General features: G+C 45.9%; 1 protein-coding gene across 1 annotated transcript; it reads left to right on the top strand.

Moving 5' to 3' along the window:
• Window positions 1-255: 255 nt before the first annotated feature.
• Window positions 256-26,962, top strand: LOC311125258 (NLR family CARD domain-containing protein 3-like; the record flags this gene model as incomplete). Its single annotated transcript, XM_084199309.1, has 7 exons — window positions 256-262; window positions 484-2,258; window positions 3,835-3,857; window positions 5,306-5,479; window positions 6,799-6,972; window positions 8,892-8,938; window positions 26,324-26,962. The coding sequence occupies 7 exons, from the start codon at window positions 256-258 to the stop codon at window positions 26,854-26,856; spliced, it is 2,733 nt and encodes a 910-aa protein (XP_084055435.1). The 3' UTR covers window positions 26,857-26,962.
• Between the last annotated feature and the right edge of the window lie 433 nt (window positions 26,963-27,395).

Genomic DNA, 27,395 nt, shown 5'->3' with positions numbered 1-27,395 from the left:
CTGAAGATGAGAAGCAGGAGAGCAGTGCCAGAGAGGGGGCTCTGAAGATCACACTGCACGTCCTGAGGAAAATGAACCAGAAAGAGCTTGCTGACACACTGGAGAAAAGTAAGAGCTGTCTGCCTCATGTTGAATGCTGTTTTATAACAAACATTTAAAAGCTGTAGCTAAAGTACAGATAAAGTAGCTGTGTAACTCAATGATATTGTAGCATCCTTAACACAACACCTAGTGACCTTGTCAAGTAGCAGCAGAATGTGTTGTGTTGATTAATTTAGACAGAGAAGAGGAAGAGAGAGAGAGAGAGAGAGAGAGAGAGAGAGAGAGAGAGAGAGAGAGAGAGAGAGAACATTAATAATACCATCAATAATACCAATAATGATAAATCAGTGACCTCTTCAAACTTTAAAACACAGTCCCACAATACTTTATGCATTAAAACAGACTTAATATTAATATCCTCTGTGTTATTTCTTCATTCAGATGAGCTTGTTGTGATTTGCCAACGTGAACTCAAATCTAATCTAAAGAAGAAGTTTCAATGTGTATTTGAGGGGATCGCTAAACAAGGAAACCCAACACTTCTCAATAAGATCTACACAGAGCTCTACATCACAGAGGGTGGAACAGGAGAGGTCAATAATGAACATGAGCTGAGACAGATTGAGACAACAACCAGGAAACAAGCAAGACCAGAGACTGCAATCAAATGTAACGATGTCTTCAAACCCTTAACTGGACAAGACAAACTTATCAGAACTGTGCTGACAAAGGGAGTCGCTGGCATTGGAAAAACAGTCTCTGTGCAGAAGTTCATTCTGGACTGGGCTGAAGGAAAAGCAAATCAGGATGTCCAATTTGTATTTTCATTCCCTTTTCGGGAGCTGAATTTGATGAAATGGGAAAAACACACTTTGATTGAACTTCTCAATCACTTCTCAAAGGAAACCAAAGAATCAAGAATCTCCAACTACGACAAGTACAAAGTTCTGTTCATCTTTGATGGTCTGGATGAGTGCCGACTGCCCCTAGACTTCCAGAAGAACAAGATCTGTTGGGACGTCACAGAGTCAACCTCAGTGGATGTTCTGCTGACAAATCTCATCAAGGGAAATCTGCTTCCCTCTGCTCTCCTCTGGATAACTACCCGACCTGCAGCAACCAATATGATCCCTTCAGGGTGTGTTGACCAAGTGACAGAGGTACGAGGGTTCAATGACCCACAGAAGGAGGAGTACTTCAGGAAGAGATTCAGTGATGAGGACCTGGCCAGCAGAATCATCTCACACATAAAGACATCAAGGAGCCTCCACATCATGTGCCATATTCCAGTCTTCTGTTGGATTTCTGCAATAGTCCTTGAACACATGTTGAAACACAAGAGAGAAGAGATGCCCAAGAACCTGACTGAGATGTACTCACACCTTGTGGTGTTTCATACCAAACAGAAGAATGAAAAGTATCTTGGGAAAGAAGAGACAGGTCCACACTGGAATAAAGAGAGCGTTCTGTCACTGGGAAAACTGGCTTTTCAACAGCTTGTGAAGGGCAATCTGATTTTCTATGAAGAAGACCTGATCGAGGCTGGCATTGATGTCAATGAAGCCTCAGTGTACTCAGGATTGTGCACACAGCTCTTTAAAGAGGAATGTGGGCTGTACCAGGACAAGGTGTACTGCTTCGTCCATCTGAGCATTCAGGAGTTTCTGGCTGCTGTATATGTGTTCCTCTCATTCATAAACAACAATGAAAATCTAATGGATGAACCTCAATCATTGTCCAAATACTTTTTTGTGCTGTTCAGAGACAAGCCTGAAGTTACTTTCTACAAGAGTGCTGTGGATAAAGCCTTACAAAGTGAGACAGGAAACCTTGACCTTTTCCTCCGCTTCCTTCTGGGCCTCTCACTGGAGTCCAATCAGAAGCACTTACGAGGTCTACTGACAAAGACAAGAAGCAGCTCACAGAGCCATGAAAAAACAGTCAAGTACATCAAGGAGAAGATCAGGGAGAATCCCTCTCCAGAGAGGTGCATCAATCTGTTCCACTGTCTGAATGAACTGAATGACCATTCTCTAGTGGAGGAGATCCAAAGCTACCTGAGATCAGGAAGTCTCTCAGAAGCCAAACTGTCACCTGCACAGTTGTCAGCTCTGGTCTTTGTGTTGCTGACTTCAGAAAAGGAGCTGGATGTGTTTGACCCGAAGAAATACTCCAGATCAGAGGAAGGTCTTCTGAGGCTGCTGCCAATGGTCAAAGCCTCCAGAGCTGCTCAGTGAGTACATAAAATGACATTTAAGTACTAATCATCAGGAAGAAATATTCAGTTTAGAGAAATATATGTATTATAATATGTATATAATATATAGTATTACATTGAAAAACGTACTGAATCGGTGCATTGGTGTTCACATTAGTATAACAATATGACCATACAATTCTAGGAGACAGAAGATGAATCTATATGTTGTTTAAGAGAATAAACCAAATGCATCTGCCATTGTCCTTCTACACTACTGGTGTTAAATTAACAGTGTGTTTGTGAAATCATGATGATCTCTTTGCAGGCTGTCATTCTGTGGACTCACAAAGGAAGGCTGTGCTTCTCTGGTCTCAGCTCTGAAGTCAAACCCCTCACACCTGAGAGAGCTGGATCTGAGTAACAATGACCTGAAGGATTCAGGAGTGAAGCTGCTCTCTGCTGTCCTGGGGAATCCCCACTGTAAACTGGAGACTCTGAGGTCAGTATTCCTGTAGTTGGTCAACAAGTGATAACTGTTCACCAGATCCACATGTGTTTACCAGGCACACATAGTCCACACCATATGTGTTTGGACAGTGAAACTTACAGTTTAAAATTTGGTGCTATGCTCCAGCATTTTGGATTTGAGATAAAATGTTTCATATTAGGCAACAATACAGAATGTCACCTTTTTTTTAAAGGTAATGGTGAGAGGTTAGCATGTTTTGTTGTAGCCTCTGTAACTTTCTCACTCACTATTATACATGATTCATTCATGATCTTTCTCAATCATGGCATCATCATGATTACTTTAGTAGTGTTTAGAAACATGTTATGTACTCACAGAAAGGAAATTACTCAACACCAAAGAATAGCAGTGTGGTTTTAATATGATTTGACTCTTTGCAGGCTGTCAGGCTGTCTATTCACAGAGGAAGGCTGTGCATCTCTGGTCTCAGCTCTGAAGTCAAACCCCTCACACCTGAGAGAGCTGGATCTGAGTAACAATGACCTGAAGGATTCAGGAGTGAAGCTGCTCTCTGCTGGACTGGGGAATCCCCACTGTAAACTGGATACTCTGAGGTCAGTATTCCTGTTTCACTCAATGAACACATTGGACACACACACACTGGACACACACACACTGGGCACACACACACACACACACACACACACACACACACACACACACACACACACACACACACACACACACACACACACACACACACACATACACACACTGGACACACACACACACACACATTTTAATTTAGTAGTGTTTAGAAACATGTTATCTACTGTTAAAAATGATACATTAATTCATTTATATACAGTACCAGTCAAAAGTTTGGACTCATTCAACGGTTTTCTTTATTTTTCTTATTTAAAAAAAAAACATTTTTACATTGTAGAATAACAGTGAAGACATCAAAACTATGAAATAACAAGTATGGAAACATGTAGTAACCAAACAAGTGTTAAACCAATCAAAATATATTTTATGTTTGAAATTCTTCAAATAGCTACCCTTTGCCTTGATGACAACTTTGCACACTCTTGGCATTCTCTCAACCAGCTTCATGAGGTAGTCACCTGGAATGCATGTCCAACAGTCTTAAAAGAGTTCCCACATATGCTGAGCACTTGTTGGCTGCTTTTCCTTCACTCTGCCGTCCGACTCATTCCAAACCATCTCAATTGGGTTGAGGTCGGGTGATTATGGAGGCCAGGTCATCTGATGCAGCACTCAATCCCTCTCCTTATTGGTCAAATAGCCCTTACACAGCCTGGAAGTGTGTTGGGTCATTGTCCTGTTGAAAAACAAATGATAGTTCCACTAAGCCCAAACCAGATGGGATGGCGTATCGCTGCAGAATGCTGTGGTAGCCATGTTCGCTAAGTGTGCCTTGAATTCTCAATAAATCACAGACAGTGTCACCAGCAAAGCACCCCCACACCATAACACCTCCTCCTCCATGCTTTACGGTGGGAACTACACATGCGGAGATCATCCGTTCACCCACACCGCTTCTCACAAAGACACGGCGGATGGAACCAAAAATCTCCAATTTGGATTCCAGACCAAAGGACAAATGTCCACCGGTGTAATGTCCATTGCTCGTGTTTCTTGGCCCAAGCAGGACTCTTCTTCTTATTGGTGTCCTTTAGTAGTGATTTCTTTGCAGCAATTCAACCATGAAAGCCTGATTCACACAGTCCCCTTTGAACAGTTGATGTTGAGATGTGTCTGTGACTTGAACTCTGTGAAGCATTTATTTGGGCTGCAATTTCTGAGGCTGGTAACTCTAATGAACTTATCCTCTACAGCAGAGGTAACTTTGGGTCTTCCATTCCTGTGACGGTCCTCATGAGAGCCAGTTTCATCATAGCGCTTGATGTTTTTTGCGACTGCACTTGAAAAAACATTCAAAGTTCTTGAAATGTTCCGTATTAACTGACCTTCATGTCTTAAAGTAATGAAGGACTGTTGTCTCTCTTTGCTTATTTGAGCTGTTATTGCCATAATATGGACTGGGTCTTTTACCAAATAGGGCTATCTTCTGTATACCCACCCTACCTTGTCACAACACAACTGATTGGCTCAAACGCATTAGGAAGGAAAGAAATTCCACAAATTAACTTTTAAGAAGGCACACCTGTTAATTGAAATGCATTCCAGGTGACTACCTCATGAAGCTGGTTGAGAGAATGCCAAGAGTGTGCAAAGCTGTCATCAAGGCAAAGGGAGGCTATTTGAAGAATCTGAAATATAAAATATATTTGGATTTGACTTCTTTGGTTACTACATGATTCCATATGTGTTATTTCATAGTTTTGATGTCTTCACTATTATTCTACAATGTAAAAAATAGTAAAAATAAATAAAAACCCTTGAATGTGTAGGTGTGTCCAAACGTTTGACTGGTAGTAGTGTGTATATATACATATATGAATAGATTTGGCAGGTTTCAGGACACTGATGTATCTGAAATTGTTGCAAGAATATATTTTCACACCAAAGAATAGCAGTGTGATTTTAATATGATTTTACTTTTGCAGACTGTCACGCTGTCTAGTCACAGAGGAAGGCTGTGCTTCTCTGGTCTCAGCTCTGAAGTCAAACCCCTCACACCTGAGAGAGCTGGACCTGAGTAACAATGACCTGAAGGATTCAGGAGTGAAGCTGCTCTCTGCTGGACTGGGGAATCCCCACTGTAAACTTGAGACTCTGAGGTCAGTCTTCCTGTAGTTGGTCAACAAGTGATAACTGTTCACCAGATCCACATGTGTTTACCAGGCACACATAGTCCACACCATGTGTGTTTGGACAGTGAAGCTTACAGTTTTTATTTGGCGCTATGCTCCAGCAATTTGGATTTGAGATAGAATGTTTCATATTAGGTGATTTGGACATATTCAATTTTATGGTATTAAAGTAGTCATAAGTTTAGTATTTGGTCCCATATTCCTTACCCGCAGTGATTACATCAAGCTTGTGATTCTACAAACTTGTTGAATGCTTTTTCAGTTTGTTTTGGTTGTGTTTTGGATGATGTTTTCCCCAATAGAAACTGAATGGTGAATAATGTCCTGTCATTTTGGAGTCACTTCACTTGTGTTGTCAGTAAGAATAGAAGATGTTTCTGAACACTTCTACATTCATGTGGATGCTACCATGATTATGAATAATAATGAATGAATCGTGAATGATGATGAATGAGAAAGTTACAGAGGAACAAGGATCATACCCCCTCTGTTATTGGTAATGGTGAGAGGTTAGCATGTTTTGTTGTAGCCTCTGTAACTTTCTCATTCATAATTGTTCATGATTCATTCATGATTTTTCTTAATTAATTTAATTAATTTAGTAGTGTTTAGAAACATGTTATCTACTCACTTAGACAGAAGATTAATCCAGTCATCATCCACCATTCAGTTACTATCGGACAAAACATAACCCAAAACACAACCAAAACAAACTGCAAATGCAACCAATGAGTTTGGGACCAAATACTAAACTTTTGACTACTTTAATACACTGTAAGTTAATTTGTCAGAAATCTTATGACTTCTTCAAATGGGGGGACTAGATACATAAAGTGCTTTCATTTCTAAACGGTGAAACAGATATGTATGAAAATACCCTAAAATAAAAGGTAACATAATATATTGTCACCTCATATAAAACATTTGATCTCAATTCCAAAATGCTGGAGTATAGAGCCACATTTAAAATGTTAGCTTCACTGTCAAAATAGATATGGTTTGGACTGGATACTCAATACAATCTAAATCTGATACCTCACTGTCTGTCTTTTGACTGATACTGCTTTTTAAACTCCTCTGGTCAGTCTACTCAAATATTCGTACTATACATTTTTGTCTCTACAAGCAATATTATGGTAATTTCTAATAATGATACATTCATTTATGAATAGATATGTCAAGTTTCAGGACACTGATATATCTGAATATGTTGAAAAAATATACTGCCACTATTTTGACCACCAAAGAATAGCAGTGTGGTTTTAATATGATTTGACTCTTTGCAGGCTGTCAGGCTGTCTAGTCACAGAGGAAGGCTGTGCTGCTCTGGTCTCAGCTCTGAAGTCATACCCCTCACACCTGAGAGAGCTGGACCTGAGCTACAATCACCCAGGAGACTCAGGAGTCAGACTGCTCTCTGCTGGACTGGAGGATCCACACTGCAGACTGGAGAAACTCAAGTATGTAGAGGGTTTATGGCAATGTTCATATCAGACATGTTGGAGTTATCAGGCTAGTTAAGACAAACATTCTGACCACCACTTGGACTAAATTATATAAAGACTGTGTGTGTGTGTGTGTGTGTGGGTCCAGTGTGTGTGTCCAGTGTGTGTGTCCAGTGTGTGTGTGTGTGTGTCCAGTATGTTTGTGTGTCCAGTGTGTGTCCAGTGTGTGTGTGTCCAGTGTGTGTGTGTGTCCAGTGTGTGTTTGTCTGTGTTTGTCCAGTGTGTGTGGACACACACACACACACTGGACACACACACACACACACACACACACACACACACACACACACACACACACACACACACATTGGACACAGACAAACACACACACACACAAACACACACACACACACTGGACACACAAACACACACACACTGGACACAAACACTGGAAACACACACACACTGGACACACACACACACACACACACACACACACACACACACATTGGACACAGACAAACACACACACACACAAACACACACACACACTGGACACACACACACACACACTGGACACACACACTGGACACAGACACACACACTGGACCCACACACACATAAACACACACACACACACAAACACACACTGGACCCAAACACACTGGACACACACACACACACACACACACACTGGACACGTACACTGGACACACACACACACGAACTGGAGACACATAATGTACACACACTGGACCCACACACTGGACCCACACACACACACACACACACACACACACACACACACACTTGACCTACACACACTGGACACGCTCACACACACTGGACACACACACACACACACACACACACACACACACACACACACACACACACACACACACACACACACACACACACACACACACACACACACTGGACACACACACACACACTGGAAACACACACATACACACTGGACACACAAACACACACACTGGACCCACACACACACACACACACTGGACACACACACACTGAACACACACACACAGACACTGGACACACACACACTGGACATTCACAAACACACACACTGGACCTACACACACTGGACACGCACACACACACTGGACACACACACACACACACACACACACATACACACACACACACACACACACACACTGGACACACACACACACACACACACACACAAACACTGGACACACACACACACTGGACACACACACACACACACACACACTGGACACACACACACACACATACACTGGACACACACACACACACACACACACACAAAGGACACACACACACACACACTGGACACAAACACACTGGACACACACATTGGGCACACACACACTGGAAACACACACACACACATACACACACACACACACACAAACACACTGGACACACACACACAAACTGGACACACACACACAAACTTGACCCATACACACACACTGGACCCACACACACACACACGCTGGACACACACACAGACAAACACGCTGGACACACACACACACACACACACTGGACACACACTCACACACACTGGACACTCACACACAAACTGGACACACACACAAAACTGGACACACAAACACACACACTGGACCTGGACACACACACACACACGCTGGACACACACACACACACACACACTGGACACACACACACACTGGACACAAACATAAACACACACACTGGACTCAGACACACACACACTGGACCTAAACACACTGGACACACACACACTGGACACACACACACACATACTGGACACACAAACACACACAAACAAACACACACTGGACACACACAAAGTTTTATGCTGACTGTGTGTGTGTGTGTGTGAGACATCATCCCTCAATGACTGTCTGTTCTTCTGCTTTCCGCTACAGTGTGGAACATGGTGGAGAGAACACAATGAAACCTGGACTTAGAAAATGTGAGTGTTGACTGCTGGGAAGAATATGACTAAGAATAAGTATTACTTCAAGTGAAGTCAAAGTCAAAGACCACCATCATTACTTACTTGGTCATATTACAGTTTTTTACAATCACTTTGGCACTAATTTCAGAACCTTGACGTCATTTTTCAAAACTCTAGACACAAAACTCAAAACGGTCATCACTTGTTACACAGGCTGTCCAATGTTCAAAACATTGCATTGTGCATTCATATCTTTAAAGAAATCTTGCACTTGCACAATCATTGGTTCAAAAAACAAATGTATTGTGAAATACCAATGAAACGTTAATTTAGATCACCCACACACAAGCAACCGATAGTTTCACTGTGTCATTGTTCGTACAATCATGAAATATTGTAGTACAAAATAGGTGATACATGTTTCATTATGGTACTACATGTAAATACATCCCTGTAAAAGTACTGCAGTAGTAGAGAGAATACTACAGACACAGTGGAATCATTGAACAAAATCAGAAATATATTGATGAAAAACAATACAGTACTGTAAAACATCAAATGCAGTGTTCTTCAACTTGCTTGTACTGTAAAAAGAAAAGCATAGGAGTGATGTCTGTACTTCTACATTTTCATCAACTCTGTCTTGTGGATTTTTGGCCACAGGTTCTCATCTACATCACAATGGATGTTTTCATTAGCCAAACATCTTGGAAAAAACCTTCGGGCGAATCTAGGCCTGACACTGGTCTGCCGTGATGTCATTGCATGCGTCATCCATGGCCTGGAGAAGAGTGACTTGTTCATGAGGGCACCTATCATAAACCTTCCATCTCCATGTGGAGAAAAATTCCTCAATCGGGTTAAGGAAAAGAGAGTACGGGGGTAAATACAGGGTGGTAAATTGTGCATGGGCCTGAAACCATGCTTGCACCATATGAGCATGGTGGAACCTGACATTATCCCACACAATGACATAGGTCACGCCATCAGCTCTACAGACCTCATCGAGCTCATCAAGGAAGATTACAAGGAGAGCTGCATTATATGATCCAATACGAGGTATGCGTCCCACCACACCATCTTCTGTTATAGCCGCACACATGGTAATGTTGGCCCCACGTTGTCCAGGTACTTGGATGGTTGCCCGCTGGCCAATGAAATTCCGACCTCTCCTCCTTGTCTTGGCCAGGTTAAAGCCTGCCTCATCCAAATATATGCATTTGTGATGGTTGTCATCAGCATCCAGCTCCATCACCCTCTAAAAATACATTTTGGAAAGATATTTATCTGATTACTGTACAATGTAGAATTACAGTATTAGGGAATTTTATTACAACAGCCATCTTGAAACTGAACATACCTGAACATACTCAGTCCTCATTTGCTTCACTCTGTCTGCATTTCTTTCAAAAGGCACACGGTATAGTTGTTTTAAAGACACCTGGTGCCTTTTCAGCATGCGTGCAATAGTCGGCAAACTTATGGATTCCACATTGTTAAACATGTCTTCATTGTCCAAGATATGCTGGCGAATTTCTGTAAGGCGAATATAATTTCTGGCCCGAACCAAATCGACCACAGCCTGCTCTTGTTGGTCAGTCAGAATTTTGCCTCTGCCTCCCATATTTGGCCTAGTCTCAATTCTACAGGGAACATTACAGTAAGAAGAAACTTGGTCACATCACCTACTCTGTGATACACATTGGTATGCAGTCATTTGACAATTGAGAGTAGCATAATGTTTAGTGCATGCTGACGACTTACCGGTTCTCATTGCAGAAAGTTCTGATTATTGAGGCCACGGTTGACCTTCTGAGGTTTGGTTGTATCATTGTAGCCGCCTCAGTCATTGTCATGCCATGATTTATGACATGGTCTACAACTATTGCTCAGATTTCATTGGACACTCTTTGCTGTTGCTGCCGCTGTCTTGGTCCGTGGCCTTGTCCTCTACCACGTTCCCCCATGACCCCCTCTCAGAAGGGGTACTTGTCCCCTGCCATTCCTTTGACCAACACGTCTTCCTAATCTTCCTCCCACCACTGCTTGACCTCTATTGTGACCTGGATCACCTGCCGGCTCCATGTTACAGTACGTATCGCTATGTTGTTGCAAGTGGATCCCAATCAATTCTTTATATACTCGTTCCACAATGTGAACTCATCAGTAATGAGTTGGCAGAATTGGTCAAGCAATTACAAGGGCCTGCATCCATACAGTGCAGTACTGTCAATACTGTAAATAGTCTGAAAAGGTGGTACATGGGACCATAGAAACGGTGTCTGATAAAGAATGATGATGAAATATTACATCCATAAATAATGTAGTCTAATTGGTTCATGCTCCACGCTAATTGGTCACAATGAATCTCGTTATCTTGAAACTTTCATGATCTAAACATGGCATATTGTTTGTCTGTTTCCATACAACTATGCATTAAGAGTAATGCAACAGTTAATTATCATTTTGAGCAGTTGTATCAATTGATAGTTGGATCAAATCAAATCAAATCAAATGTTATTGGTCACATGCGCCGAATACAACAGGTGCAGACATTACAGTGAAATGCTTACTTACAGCCCTTAACCAACAGTGCATTTATTTTAAACAAAAAAGTAAGAATAAAACAACAACAAAAAAGTGTTGAGAAAAAAAGAGCAGAAGTAAAATAAAGTGACAGTAGGGAGGCTATATATACAGTAAAATAAAGTGACAGTAGGGAGGCTATATATACAGGGGGGTACCGTTGCATAGTCAATGTGCGGGGGCACCGGCTAGTTGAGGTAGTTGAGGTAATATGTACATGTGGGTAGAGTTAAAGTGACTATGCATAAATACTTAACAGAGTAGCAGCAGCGTAAAAAGGATGGGGTGGGGGGGCAGTGCAAATAGTCCGGGTAGCCATGATTAGCTGTTCAGGAGTCTTATGGCTTGGGGGTAGAAGCTGTTGAGAAGTCTTTTGGACCTAGACTTGGCACTCCGGTACCGCTTGCCGTGCGGTAGCAGAGAGAACAGTCTATGACTAGGGTGGCTGGAGTCTTTGACAATTTTGAGGGCCTTCCTCTGACACCGCCTGGTATAGAGGTCCTGGATGGCAGGGAGCTTTGCCCCAGTGATGTACTGGGCCGTACGCACTACCCTCTGTAGTGCCTTGCGGTCAGAGGCCAAGCAGTTGCCATACCAGGCGGTGTTGCAACCAGTCAGGATGCTCTCGATGGTGCAGCTGTAGAATTTTTTGAGGATCTGAGGACCCATGCCAAATCTTTTTAGTCTCCTGAGGGGGAATAGGCTTTGTCGTGCCCTCTTCACGACTGTCTTGGTGTGTTTGGACCATGATAGTTCGTTGGTGATGTGGACACCAAGGAACTTGAAGCTCTCAACCTGTTCCACTACAGCCCCGTCGATGAGAATGGGGGCGTGCTCAGTCCTCTTTTTTTTCCTGTAGTCCACAATCATCTCCTTTGTCTTGGTCACGTTGAGGGAGAGGTTGTTGTCCTGGCACCACACGGCCAGATCTCTGACCTCCTCCCTATAGGCTGTCTCATCGTTGTCGGTGATCAGGCCTACCACTGTTGTGTCGTCGGCAAACTTAATGATGATGTTGGAGTCGTGCCTGGCCATGCAGTCATGGGTGAACAGAGAGTACAGGAGGGGACTGAGCACGCACCCCTGAGGGGCCCCCGTGTTGAGGATCAGTGTGGCAGATGTGTTGTTACCTACCCTTACCACCTGGGGGCGGCCCGTCAGGAAGTCCAGGATCCAGTTGCAGAGGGAGGTGTTTAGTCCCAGGATCCTTAGCTTAGTGATGAGCTTAGAGGGCACTATGGTGTTGAATGCTGAGCTGTAGTCAATGAATAGCATTCTCACGTAGGTGTTCCTCTTGTCCAGGTGGGAAAGGGCAGTGTGGAGTGCCATAGAGATTGCATCATCTGTGGATCTGTTGGGGCGGTATGCAAATTGGAGTGGGTCTAGGGTTTCTGGGATTATGCTGTTGATGTGAGCCATGACCAGTCTTTCAAAGCACTTCATGGCTACAGACGTCAGTGCTACGGGTCGGTAGTCATTTAGGCAGGTTATCTTAGAGTTCTTGGGCACGGGGACTATGGTGGTCTGCTTGAAACATGTTGGTATTACAGACTCAGTCAGGGACATGTTGAAAATGTCAGTGAAGACACTTGCCAGTTGGTCAGCACATGCTCGGAGTACACGTCCTGGTAATCCGTCTGGCCCTGCGGCCTTGTGAATGTTGACCTGCTTAAAAGTCTTACTCACATCGGCTACGGAGAGCGTGATCACATAGTCGTCCGGAACAGCTGGTGCTCTCGTGCATGCTTCAGTGTTGCTTGCCTCGAAGCGAGCATAGAAGTGGTTTAGCTCGTCTGGTAGGCTTGTGTCACTGGGCAGCTCGCGGCTGTGCTTCCCTTTGTAGTCTGTAATAGTTTTCAAGCCCTGCCACATCCGACGAGCGTCAGAGCCAGTGTAGTATGATTCAATCTTAGACCTGTATTGACTCTTTGCCTGTTTGATGATTCGTCGGAGGTCATAGCGGGATTTCTTATAAGCGTCCGGGTTAGAGTCCCGTTCCTTGAAAGCGGCAGCTCAACCCTTTAGCTCAGTGCGGATGTTTCCTGTAATCCATGGCTTCTGGTTGGGGTATGTACGTACGGTCACTGTGGGGACGACATCATCGATGCACTTATTGATGAAGCCAGTGACTGATGTGGTGTACTCCTCAATGCTGTCTGAAGAATCCCGGAACATGTTCCAGTCTGTGCTAGCAAAACAGTCCTGTAGCTTAGCATCTACAATAATTGTAATGAAATGAATAGACACTCATCTGAAATGTAATGTGTGAATTGCCTTTTGAAATAGTAGTACTTTGATGTTAAGTTGTGTCATATTGAACAGGTGATTTTTGTTAAATGAACAAATGATCTTAGTGTTATGTGTATTGTATCCAAGCAATTGAAAAAAAGTGTTAGAGTTTAGAAAAATTTGCATTTTGATCATTGGTTGTGAGTTTTGTGTCTAGAGTTTTGAAAAAAAATTACGTGAAGGTTCTGAAATTAGTGAAAAAGTGATTGTAAAAAACTGTAAATATTAACTGTAGTTCTACAGAAGCAGAAATCAGGGACACCAAAGTTTACAAAGAGTTGCTTTGACAATGTGTGTGTCTGTGTATGTGTGTGGCGTATTCCTGTTACATTAGAAATGTGTGTTTGTGTGTGGGTGTGTGTTCATGCTTGCATGCATACAGGTGTGTGTGTGTGTGTGTGTGTTCAGGGTGTGTGTGTGTGTTCAGGATGTGTGTGTGTGTGTCCTGTGTGTGTGTGTATGTTCAGGATGTGTATGTGTGTGTTCAGTGTGTGTGTGTGTGTTTGTGTGTGTGTGTGTGTGTGTGTGTGTGTGTGTGTGTCCTGTGTGTGTGTGTATGTTCAGGATGTGTGTGTGTGTGTTCAGTGTGTGTGTGTGTGTTTGTGTGTGTGTGTGTGTGTGTGTGTGTGTGTGTGTCCTGTGTGTGTGTGTATGTTCAGGATGTGTGTGTGTGTGTTCAGTGTGTGTGTGTGTGTGTTGTGTGTGTGTGTGTGTGTGTGTGTGTGTGTGTGTGTGTTCAGTGTGTGTGTGTGTGTGTGTGTGTGTTCAGGATGTGTGTGTGTTAATTAATGGGAATAAGTGCATTTTATATTACCATACATTATAGAGTGGAGTGGGAGCAGGGTTGATATAGGAGTGGCATATAAAGGAATCAGCAGGAGAGGAAGGGGTAGTGACTGTTGGCTTGGACACAATGACAAGTCCTGGAGTCTGATCTGCTCTGACAACAGTTACTCTGCCTGGCACAATAATAAGTCCACTACCATAGACGTCCCCTCCTCCAGCTCCCACAGAATAGGAGTGTATCTAGACTGGCCAGCCGGCACTCTGTCCTTCTACAGAGTCTCCTCTGACACACTGACCCACCTGAACACCTGGGGTTCAGGTGGGGTTTATGATGTTGACTCCTCAGTGTCCCTGTAAATAATAACCATGGAAACACTGACACACACACACACACTGGACACACACACACACTGGACACACGGACACACATACACACTGGACACACACACACACTGGACACAAACACACTGAACACACACACACTAAACACACACACACACTGGACACACACACTGAACACACACACACACACACACACACACACACACACACAGGACACACACACTCATACACACACACACACGCACAGACACTGGACACACACACTGAACACACACACACACGTACACACTGGACACACACACACACTGAAAACACACCCATACACACACCCATACACACACACTGGACACACACGCACACTGGACAAACACACACACACTGGACACACACACACACACACACACACACACACACTGGAAACACACACACACACACACACACACACACACACACACACTGGACACACACACTGACTGGACACACACACACACACACACACACACACTGGAAACACACACACACACACTGGACACAGACACACTCGACACACACACACACTGACTGAACACACACACACACACACACACACAGACACACACACATACACACACACTGGACACATACACACACTGGAAACACACAGACACACTGGACACACACACTGGAAACACACACATACACACATATACCGAACTCATATACTGGACACAAACACACAAACTCTTGACACACACACTGGACACACTCACACTGGACACACAACACAGACTGGACACACATACACACTGGACACACACACACACTGGACACACACACACACTGGACACAAACACTGGGGACACACACACACCCTTGACCTGTCGTCTGCCTGCCCCCTGTTTTGTTATGAAACATCTGTGATTCGAACGGTCTGCATCTGGGTCTTATCCTGAGTTCTGATTGTGCGAACTGGCCATGACTGACCCAGCAGACTCGGACCAGCTCCGCCACGCCGTCTCCTCCCAAGGAGCCACCATTGGGAGGCACGAGAAGTTACTTTGAGGTCTTATGGAAGGATTCCAGACCTTGGCGGAACGCCATGACCGTGTCTTGAAAACATTGCTGGAGCAATTCCGCTGATTATCTGTTAGGCAGCCGGCCATGACAGTAACCTTCCAGCCCCTCAGTAACTCCGTTGTCAGCAGCGCGACTCTCCAGGCCACCCCGGATTCCCGAAAACCTCGCTTACCTCCTCCGCAACGCTTCGCTGGAGAGTCAGGAACCTGTCGGGCATTTCTCTCCCAGTGTTTCCACATCTTCGAGCTGCAGCCCTCGTCCTTCCCCTCGGACTGCTCGAAGATAGCGCACCTCATAATGTCCGGGAAGGCTCTCGCCTGGGCTACGGTGGTGTGGGAACAGCAATCTGCCGTGTGCTTCAGTATGGAGGAGTTTGTGGCTGAGGTGAAAAAGGTTTGGGAGAGAGGCTGCCCGGAAGTTACTCCAGCTTCGTGAAGACTCCCGCAGTGTAGCGGACTATGAAGTTGATTTCCGCACATTGGCTTCCGAGAGTGCCTGGAACCTGAATCCCTGTTCGACACGTTCTTTCATGGATTATTGGAGGAGGTTAAAGACGAGTTCACAGTCCGGGAGCTGCCTACGGATCTCGACTCACTCATTGCCTTGACCATCCGGATCGATGGGAAGCTATGGGAATGTAGGAGGGAGAAGAGGTCTGATTCCGGTCCCACTCGCCCAATGATCCCACCTCGCATCCGAGGAATCCCAGAAGTCCCCGGAATCAGACCTCTGGGGCCGATGAGAGTTTCATGGACGCTACCCTGGTGTCAGATCTGGGCATCCCCACTCAGCCCCTCTCCATTCCCATGGACCTTAGAGAGCTGGATGGGCACTCTATAGGCAGAGTCACCCACACTAATCCTCCTATCAACCCGCGAGTGTCAGGGAATGCAGCTCATCAAGTCTCCTCAGGTTCCCGTGGTATTGGGGTTTTCTTGGCTCCAGCGACACAATTCCCTTATCAACTGAACTGTGAGGTAGATTTTTTAGTGGACTATGAGATAAAACTGAGTTAATCACGAAAATATAGTTAGAATTCTCTGTTGCTAGGCAATAACTTAATTGGGTCATTTCACTGTGTGTGTGTGAAGTGGGAATCTGACCTCGGGTCGAATTGCTCGTTCTTACTTAAATCCATGGCTGTCCTACTTCATCAGAGACTGAAACCAGACTGTGGCCTTTTGCCTCTCTCCTCAAACAAAGTGGAAAGAGCGGCCAGGGTTGAACAGAGTTCAGGCTAAATCTTTGTCTCTCCTTGGCTATCGTCTTGATTGATTACAGCATGATGGGGTGGGGTTTGTGTATGTTTGAAAGATTAAGTATGGACCTGTCATGTCCAACAATCAGTCTTCAGGTCAAGCCCGGGAGAGCCGGGGTTGAACAGAGTTTAAACTAAACATAAGTGTTTTTGCAAGATAAGGGATTGATTGATTGTATTACTATTGATTCTGAACTGAATGAAAGTCGAATTTAGCCGCCTTTGTAGACAAAGGAAGTGGGCGGAGTGATAGAGAGCGGGAAACTGAAGAGGGAGGGATTTTGAGCTAGAAGTGATGTGAATGGGACTGTATAGCTGGGGAAGAGAGAGAGAGAAAAGTGGGCTACTCTGCAGAACAGCACAGGCTTTGTTGAATTGAAATAAAGTCAAATCTTGATTCTACAAAAACTCTGGAAGAACTTAGATTTTTAATAAAGTAAAGTGATTATTTTCCACAACAACTGCTGGTGCTATCATGGGCTGGAGCCCGTTCTGCCACACCCATTGCCTGAAGTCGGCGCCGCCTGCCCCGGACATCTTCCTGTGTGCTCGGAAGAAGCCTCGGACCTCTCCGTCATTCCTGCGGAGTACCAGGACCTCCGGGAGGTTTTCAGCAAGGTCCGGGCCACTTCGCTTCGCATCGAAACTATGACTGCGGGATCGACCTTCTCCCGGGCACTACACCACCCCAGGGACGGCTGTATTCACTGTCGGGTCCGGAGACCAAGGCTATGGAGACGTACATCGAGGACTTCCTGGCTGCAGGGTGTATCCGTCCTTCTGCCTCTCCCACCGGCGCAGGTTTCTTCTTTTTGGAGAAGAGGGACAAAACCCTGTGTCCGTGCATCAACTACCGAGGCCTTAATGACATCACGGTTAAGAACCGCTACCCGCTACCACTAATCGCCTCGGCATTCAAGCCACTCCAGGGGGCCACTATTTTCTCTAAGTTAGAGCTGCGGAACTTCTACCATCTGCTGCGGATACGGGAAGGTGACGAGTGGAAGACAGCCTTCAACACTGCTAGCGGACACTACGAATACCTGGTGATGCCATTCAGTCTGACCAACGCTCCTTCTGTGTTCCAGGCCCTGGTTAACGACATTCTCCGCGACATGTTGAACCGGTTCGTGTTTGTCTACCTCGACGACATCCTCGTCTTTTCCCGCTCAGCTCAAGAACACGTTCTCCACGTCCACAGGTCTTCCAGCGGCTCCTGGAGAACCAGCTTTATTGACAAAGCAGGAAAATGCGAATTCCATCGCTCCACCATCTCCTTCCTTGGATAAATCATCGCTGCTGGTAATGTGCAGATGGATCCCGGAAAGGTGAGAGCGGTGGTGGATTGGCCCCAACCCACATCCAGAGTGCAGCTGCAACGCTTCTTAGGATTTGCTCATTTCTATCGCAGTTTTATCTGGGGTTACAGCACCCTGGTTACATCACCCTGGTTACAGCACCCTGGTTACAGCACCCTGAATTCCCCCCTTTCAGCACTGACCTCTCCCAAGGTCCTGTTCACGTGGTCCCCAGCTGCTGACCGGGCGTTCCTGGACCTTAAACACAGCTTCACCATAGCTCCCATATTAATCCATCCGGACCCGTCCCGTCAGTTCGTGGTGGAGGTAGACGCTTCGGATGTCGGAGTCCTGTCCCAGCGTTCTGCCCTGGACCTTAAGCTCCATCCCTGCGCCTTCTTCTCCCATCGTCTTAACTCCATGGAGAGGAATTATGATGTGGGGAATCGAGAACTACTCACGGTGAATATGGCATTGGAGGAGTGGAGGCGGATCACAAGAACCTGGAATATCTCCGCACCGCCAAGTGTCTCAACTCCAGGCAAGCTCGATGGGCCCTGCTGTTCACCCGGTTTAACTTTACCATCTCCTACCGCCAGGGGTCCAAGAATGTTAAGCCGGATGCGCTTTCACGCTGCTATAGCCCCGCTGCTACACCCTCGGACCCTGAGACCATCCTTCCTACCTTGTGTCTGTTGGCTACACTCATCTGGGGAATAGAGAACCAGGTCCCTGAGGCTCTGCGTTCCCAGCCGGACCCCGACGCTGCCCGCTCCCTGGTCTTTGAATGGGCTCATTCCTCCAGGCTTGCCTGGCTCCCGTCGGTCCCTGGCCTTTGTGTGACAACACTTTTGGTGGTCCCTGACGTCTCCACGTCTCCACACCATGGTCCCTGACGTCTCCACTTTCATCGCCGCCTGAACTGTCTGTGCACAGAATAAGACTCCTCAGCAAGCTCTGGCTGGCCTCCTTCAACCTCTTCCTGTCCCTCACCGTCCCTGGTCACATATATCCCTGGACTTCGTCACTGGTCTCCCTCTGTCTGATGGCAACACCACTATCCTCACGGTGGTGGACAGGTTTTCCAAAGCCACCCATTTCATTCCCCTCCCCAAGCTACCCTCTGCCAAGGAGACAGCCCGGCTCATGTAGCACCACGTCTTCCGGATCCATGATCTTCCGGTGGACACGGTCTCCGACCGTGGTCCTCAGTTCTCATCCCGGTTCTGGAAGGCATTCTGCACCTTCATTGGGTCGTCGGCCAGCCTGTCCTCCACCAGCAACTCATGTGGGTAAAATACGCACGCAACACCCTCCCCTACTCAGCCCCTGGTCTCTCGCCTTCGAGTGTTCGATGGGTTATCAGCCCCCGCTCTTCCCTGAGCAAGAAGAAGAGGTCAACATACCCTCGGCCCAGATGTTCGTCCGCCGCTGTCGCCGTACCTGGAAGAGAGTCCGGTCTGCTCTTCTCAAGACCACCTCCAGGTATCGACGACAGACGGAGCGCCACCGGACCCCGGCTCCCCGTTATCGTCTTGGGCAGAGGGTATGGCTGTCCACTTGGTATCTGCCCCTTCGGGTGAAGTCCCACAAACGTTGCCCCCGTTTTTTATCGGCCCTATCCCTATCTTTTAGATCCATAGCCCCTCTGCTGTTCGTCTTCTGTTGCCCCGCACCCTCCGTATTCACTTTTCATGTATCAATGATTAAACCTCTGTCTCACAGCCTTCTGTCTCCTCTTTCTCATACTCCTGTTTCTCTCTAGCCCCAGTTTTTCTAGTTTTTACGGTGTTGACCACTCTGCCTGCCCTGACCCTGAACCTACCTGCCGTTCTGTACCTTACTGACTCTGCCCTGGATTACCGACCTCTGCCTGCCCTTGACATTTACATTACATTTACATTCACGTCATTTAGCAGACGCTCTTATCCAGAGCGACTTACAAATTGGTGCATTCACCCTATAGCCAGTGGGATAACCACTTTACAATTTATTTATTTTTAGGGGGGGGGGGCGGGGTAGAAGGATTACTTTATCCTATTCCTTAAAGAGGTGGGGTTTCAAATGTCTCCGGAAGGTGGTGAGTGACTCCGCTGTCCTGGCGTCGTGAGGGAGCTTGTTCCACCATTGGGGAGCCAGAGCAGCGAACAGTTTTGACTGGGCTGAGCGGGAACTATACTTCCGCAGAGGAAGGGGAGCCAGCAGACTAGAGGTGGATGAACGCAATGCCCTCGTTTGGGTGTAGGGACTGATCAGAGCCTGAAGGTACGGAGGTGCCGTTCCCCTCACAGCTCCATAGGCAAGCACCATGGTCTTGTAACAGATGCGAGCTTCAACTGGAAGCCAGTGGAGTGTGCGGAGGAGCGGGGTGACGTGAGAGAACTTGGGAAGGTTGAACAACAGACGGGCTGCGGCATTCTGGATGAGTTGTAGGGGTTTAATGGCACAGGCAGGGAGCCCAGCCAACAGCGAGTTGCAGTAATCCAGACGGGAGATGACAAGTGCCTGGATTAGGACCTGTGCCGCTTCCTGTGTAAGGCAGGGTCGTACTCTCCGAATGTTGTAGAGCATGAACCTGCAGGATCGGGTCACCGCCTTGATGTTAGCGGAGAAAGACATGGTGTTGTCCAGGGTCACGCCAAGGCTCTTCGCACTCTGGGAGGAGGACACAACGGAGTTGTCAACCGTGATGGCGAGATCATGGAACGGGCAGTCCTTCCCCGGGAAGAAGAGCAGCTCCGTCTTGCCAAGGTTCAGCTTGAGGTGGTGATCCGTCATCCATACTGATATGTCTGCCAGACATGCAGAGATGCGATTCGCCACCTGGTTATCAGAAGGGGGAAAGGAGAAGATTAGTTGTGTATCGTCAGCGTAGCAATGATAGGAGAGGCCATGTGAGGATATGACAGAGCCAAGTGACTTGGTGTATAGCGAGAATAGGAGAGGGCCTAGAACTGAGCCCTGGGGGACACCAGTGGTGAGAGCACGTGGTGCGGAGACAGCTTCTCGCCACGCCACTTGGTAGGAGCGACCGGTCAGGTAGGACGCAATCCAAGAGTGAGCCGCGCCGGAGATGCCCAGCTCGGAGAGGGTTGAGAGGAGGATCTGATGGTTCACAGTATCAAAGGCAGCAGACAGGTCTAGAAGGACAAGAGCAGAGGAGAGAGAGTTAGCTTTAGCAGTGCGGAGAGCCTCCGTGACACAGAGAAGAGCAGTCTCAGTTGAATGACCAGTCCTGAAACCTGACTGGTTTGGATCAAGAAGGTCATTCTGAGAGAGATAGCAAGAGAGTTGGCTAAAGACGGCACGCTCAATAGTTTTGGAAAGAAAAGAAAGAAGGGATACTGGTCTGTAGTTGTTGACATCAGAGGGATCGAGTGTTGGTTTTTTGAGAAGGGGTGCAACTCTCGCTCTCTTGAAGACGGAAGGGACATAGCCAGCGGTCAAGGATGAGTTGATCAGCGAGGTGAGGTAGGGGAGAAGGTCACCGGAGATGGTCTGGAGAAGAGAGGAGGGGATGGGGTCAAGCGGGCAGGTTGTTGGGCGGCCTGCAGTCACAAGTCGCGAGATTTTATCTGGAGAGAGAGGGGAGAAAGAAGTCAAAGCATAGGGTAGGGCAGTGTGAGCAGGACCAGTAGTGTCATTAGACTTAACAAACGAGGATCGGATGTCGTCAACCTTCTTTTCAAAGTGGTTGACGAAGTCATCCACAGAGAGGGGGGGGGGGGGGGGGGGGAGGATTCAGCAGGGAGGAGAATGTGGCAAAGAGCTTCCTAGGGTTAGAGGCAGATGCTTGGAATTTAGAGTGGTAGAAAGTGGCCTTAGCAGCAGAAACAGATGAAGAAAATGTAGAGAGGAGGGAGTGAAAAGATGCCAGGTCCGCAGGGAGTCTAGTTTTCTTCCATTTTCGCTCAGCTGCCCGGAGCTCTGTTCTGTGAGCTCGCAATGAGTCATCAAGCCAAGGAGCTGGAGGGGAGGACCGAGCCGGCCGAGAGGATAGGGGACACAGAGAGTCAAAGGATGCAGAAAGGGAGGAGAGGAGGGTTGAGGAGGCAGAATCAGGAGATTGGAGGGAGAAGGATTGAGCAGAGGGAAGAGATGATAGGATGGAAGAGGAGAGAGTAATGGGAGAGAGAGAGCGAAGGTTGCGGCGGCGCATTACCATCTGTGTAGGGGCAGAGTGAGTAGTGTTGGAGGAGAGCGAGAGAGAAAAGGATACAAAGTAGTGGTCGGAGACATGGAGGGGAGTTGCAGTGAGATTAGTAGAAGAGCAGCATCTAGTAAAGATGAGGTCAAGCGTATTGCCTGCCTTGTGAGTAGGGGGGGACGGTGAGAGGGTGAGGTCAAAAGAGGAGAGGAGTGGAAAGAAGGAGGCAGAGAGAAATGAGTCAAATGTAGACGTAGGGAGGTTGAAATCCCCCAAAACTATGAGGGGTGAGCCATCCTCAGGAAAGGAACTTATCAAGGCGTCAAGCTCATTGATGAACTCTCCAAGGGAACCTGGAGGGCGATAGATGACAAGGATATTAAGCTTAAATGGGCTAGTGACTGTGACAGCATGGAATTCAAATGAGGAGATAGACAGATGGGCTAGGGGAAAAATTGAGAATGTCCACTTGGGAGAGATGAGGATTCCTGTGCCACCACCCCTCTGACCAGATGCTCTCGGGGTATGCGAGAACACATGGTCAGACGAGGAGAGAGCAGTAGGAGTAGCAGTGTTTTCAGTGGTAATCCATGTTTCCGTCAGCGCCAGGAAGTCGAGGGACTGGAGGGTAGCATAGGCTGGGATGAAGTCAGCCTTGTTGGCAGCAGAATGGCAGTTCCAGAGGCTGCCTGAGACCTGGAACTCCAGGTGTGTGGTGCGTGCAGGGACCACCAGGTTAGAGAGGCAGCAGCCACGCGGTGTGAGGCGTTTGTGTAGCCTGTGCGGAGAGGAGAGAGCAGGGATAGGCAGAGGCATAGTTGACAGGCTGTAGCAAATGGCTACAATAATGCAGAGGAGATCGGAATGAAATGAACAAAACATCTGGGAAAGGAGAGAGCGGGGCCTCCCTCACCACAACTCCCAAATATAACTCTCCCAACTTCCACCTCAGAAACTATAATTGTTTCACTGAAACACCCGAATAAAACTCTCCCAACTTCCACTTTAGAAATTAGAATTGTTGTAAACTACAGCGGTTCAATGTTTCAAGGAATAGACTCAACTTAGTTTATTCAGCTAGCTAACTATGACGACATAGCTAACTAGCATGCTAGCATCCAATAACACACGGTTTAGCACCAATACTTGGTTACAACAAACTACCAATAGTGTGTTAACACACAAAACAGATAATTCGTGTCCGTGTCTAGTTCCTTTCATAACGCAGCAATAATTAAACGTTGGCTAGCTAGCACAAAGATATTGTATTTAGCTGCTACAGTACTGCTAGCTGGTAGTGTTGGCTAGCTAGCAATGGCTGCTGTGTTGACTTTGTTTGAAAAACGGCGTCGCTGCGAACGAATGTAGCTGGCTAAAATTATATTGTATTTAGTTGCTATAGTACTGCTAGCTGGTAGCGTTGACCTATCGTCTGCCTGCCCCCTGTTTTGTTAATCAACATCTGTGATTCGAACTGTCTGCATCTGGGTCTTATCCTGAGTTCTGATAGAGACGGACGTAGCAGGAAAACAACGTGATTAAAAGGGAGGAACATACAGTGATTAAAGGAAAGGACATTTATTCAACTGTGAAGACAAACCTTTTAATTAAAACTGCTAAATGAGCTAATTTAGGATGAAACTTCTGTGAGTGAAGTGAATGAAGATCACGTGACTGAGGAAACCATTGCCGTGGTTGAGGACAATATTGAAGTGAGTGATGTCCGTAATTGTTGGAAACGTTGGACAGTTTAATGAAAGTATTGAGCAGTGGATCTCATATACAGAACGGTTTGAATATGTTCATCAGGAATTTAGTGGGTTCATCTAACAATCCTAATCACCAGTTGATACATTTTAATCTCATACTCAGGGTATACCTTCCACCTAGAAAACATAATTTAATAAAAATCACAACCGCTCCTCTGTGTGATCTATGTAATCAAGGTGCCTTGGGCTCCTTTAATCATATGTACTGGGAGTGACCAGGAGGACATGTTTTGGAAAGAGGTATCCTCATACCTTGTTCCCCAAACTGTTATTACTGAATGATAATTCACCACTGTCATTACAGCAAAGACATATAATGTTGTCAGGTTTGGAACTAAGATGGCAACCACCACACCTCATTGGATCAGAACTTTTATAGATATAATTTATTTAGAACTATCCACTGCTAGGTTCCATGGGGCTAGCCAAACAACAATAAACAGCTGGTTATCTGTAGCTGAAATCATAAAAGTGTGTTTTTTACCCAACAGATTGCCCATTCACTAACATGTTCATGCAAGTGTGTGCCTTACAGATTGTATCACAACTTAATTTTGTATTTAACTTCATGGAGATCAGGTTGGGTGGGTTGGGGTGATTCCATTAGGGGTTGGAGGGTGGGTTGGGGTGGTCCCAGGAGGGGTTGAAGGGTGGGTTGGGGTGGTCCCAGGAGGGGTTGGAGGGTGGGTTGGGGTGGTCCCAGGCGGGGTTGGGGTGGTCCCAGGAGGGGTTGGGGGTGGGTTGGGGTGGTCCCAGGAGGGGTTGGAGGGTGGGTTGATGCAGCTCAGGTGGGCGATTGTACAGTACCAGTCAAAAGTTGGCTGGTAACTCTAATGAACTTATCCTCTGCAGCAGAGGTAACTCTGGGTCTTTCCTTTGGCGGTCCTCATGAAAGCCAGATCATAGCGCTTGATGGATTTTGCAACTGCACTGGAAGAACCTTTTGAAGTTCTTGACATTTTCCGGATTGACTGACCTTCATATCTTAAAGTAATGGACTTTTGTTACTCTTTGCTTATTTTTGCTATTCTTGCCATAACATGGACTTGGTATTTTACCAAATAGGGCTATCTTCTGTATACCACCCCTACCTTGTCACAACACAACTGATTGGCTCAAACGCATTAAGAAGGAAAGAAATTCCACAAATTCACTTTTAAGAAGGCACACCTGTTAATTGAAATGCATTCCAGATGACTACCTCATGAAGCTGGTTGAGAGAATGCCAAGAGTGTGCAAAGCTGTCATCAAGGCAAAGGGTGGCTACTTTGAAGAATCTCAAATATAAAATATATTTTGATTTGTTTAACACTTTTTTGGTTACTACATGATTCCATATGTGTTATTTCATAGTTTTGATATCTTCACTGTTATTCTACAATGTCGAAAATAGTCAAAATAAAGAAAAACCCTTGAATGAGTAGGAGTGTCCAAACTTTTGACTGTTTCACGGAATCATGGCTCTCTCCGGATATACTGTCCCCGTCCATAAAGCCAGCTGGGTTCTCAATACATCATGCAGATGGGAATAATATATTATATATATATTCCATATTCTCTCCATATATTCTATTGAATCTGTCGACAACATTCTAACTGAAAGGTACACTGTATTTAAAGGGATGGCCGAAGATAAATGCGCTAAAAACCCCATTGAATGAAAACTCCACGAGAAAATCTGTTGGCCAGCAAGTGGGAGGGTTTTCAGCTGTTGGATGACGTTTATTCAGAGGTAGCCACACCTGCAGAGAAGTCTGAATACCAAATACTGAGAATTCCTACGTCGGGATCAGGCCCTAAATTAAGTGAGTTAACGTTCTAATGTGAATGATGATGATTTCTAATATTGTGTCTGGTTTCATCCATCAGATGCCTGTGATCTCACACTGGACCCAAACACAGCATACAGATATCTATCTCTGTCTGAGGAGAACAGAAAGGTGACATGTAGTAGGATGATGAAGCAGCCGTATCCTGATCACCCAGAGAGATTTATGGACCGTGGAAATGTGCTTTGTAGAGAGGGTCTGACTGGGCGCTGTTACTGGGAGGCAGAGTGGAGTGGAAGCGATTCTTACATAGGAGTGACATATAAAGGAATCAGCAGGATAGGTAAGCATAGAGACTGTGGGCTTGGATACAATGACAAGTCCTGGAGTCTGTTCTGCCCTAAAAACATTTTCAGGCACAATAATGAGTCCACTACCATAGACGTCCCCTCCTCCAGCTCCCACAGAGTAGGAGTGTATCTGGACTGGCCAGCCGGCACTCTGTCCTTCTACAGAGTCTCCTCTGACACACTGACCCACCTGTACACATTCCACTCCACATTCACTGAGCCCCTCTATCCAGGGTTTTATGTTTGGTATGAGGGCACCTCAGTGTCCCTGTGTCAAACATAACATGATGTTTCACTCTGATCATGGTCATGTTCAGTAAGACACACTGGAGCAACAATGTAGAATATCTCTCTAGTGTGTAAACATATGATTGTAAATATTCATGAATAAACACCATAGAAGTTGACAGACATTGTCAACTAGAGACATTCATTAATATAATGAATCACCACACTGTGTTGTAAAAACTGGTTTCATTTATAAATCATTGATCTTGTTGTTATTGGGCTTCTTGGTGTACTTAAAGGACATTTTTCACCAGAACCACTAATTAATGCTGAAAGGTTCAGGTTCCACAGGAGACATCAGGAAGAGGGAGAATCAGTAACAATGTTTGCTGCTGCATTAAAGAAACTACCAGAACACTGAGTTTAATGCTGTTCTAAATGACATCATTAGAGACAGACTAGTATGTGGGCTACGGAGTGAAGCTACACAAAAGAGACTGTTGACTGAAAGTCATCTGACCTTGGCAAAGGACATTGAAATCAGTGTGTCCATGGAACTAGCTGCTAAAGAGGCTCACCAGTTGAGTTCATCAG

This window comes from Coregonus lavaretus, assembly GCF_964263955.1.
Source record: "Coregonus lavaretus genome assembly, contig: HAP1_SCAFFOLD_2391, whole genome shotgun sequence".
Lineage (NCBI taxonomy): Eukaryota > Metazoa > Chordata > Actinopteri > Salmoniformes > Salmonidae > Coregonus > Coregonus lavaretus.
The sequence above is the reverse complement of the archived record's forward strand: the minus strand, read 5'-3'. Positions and strand labels throughout refer to the sequence as shown.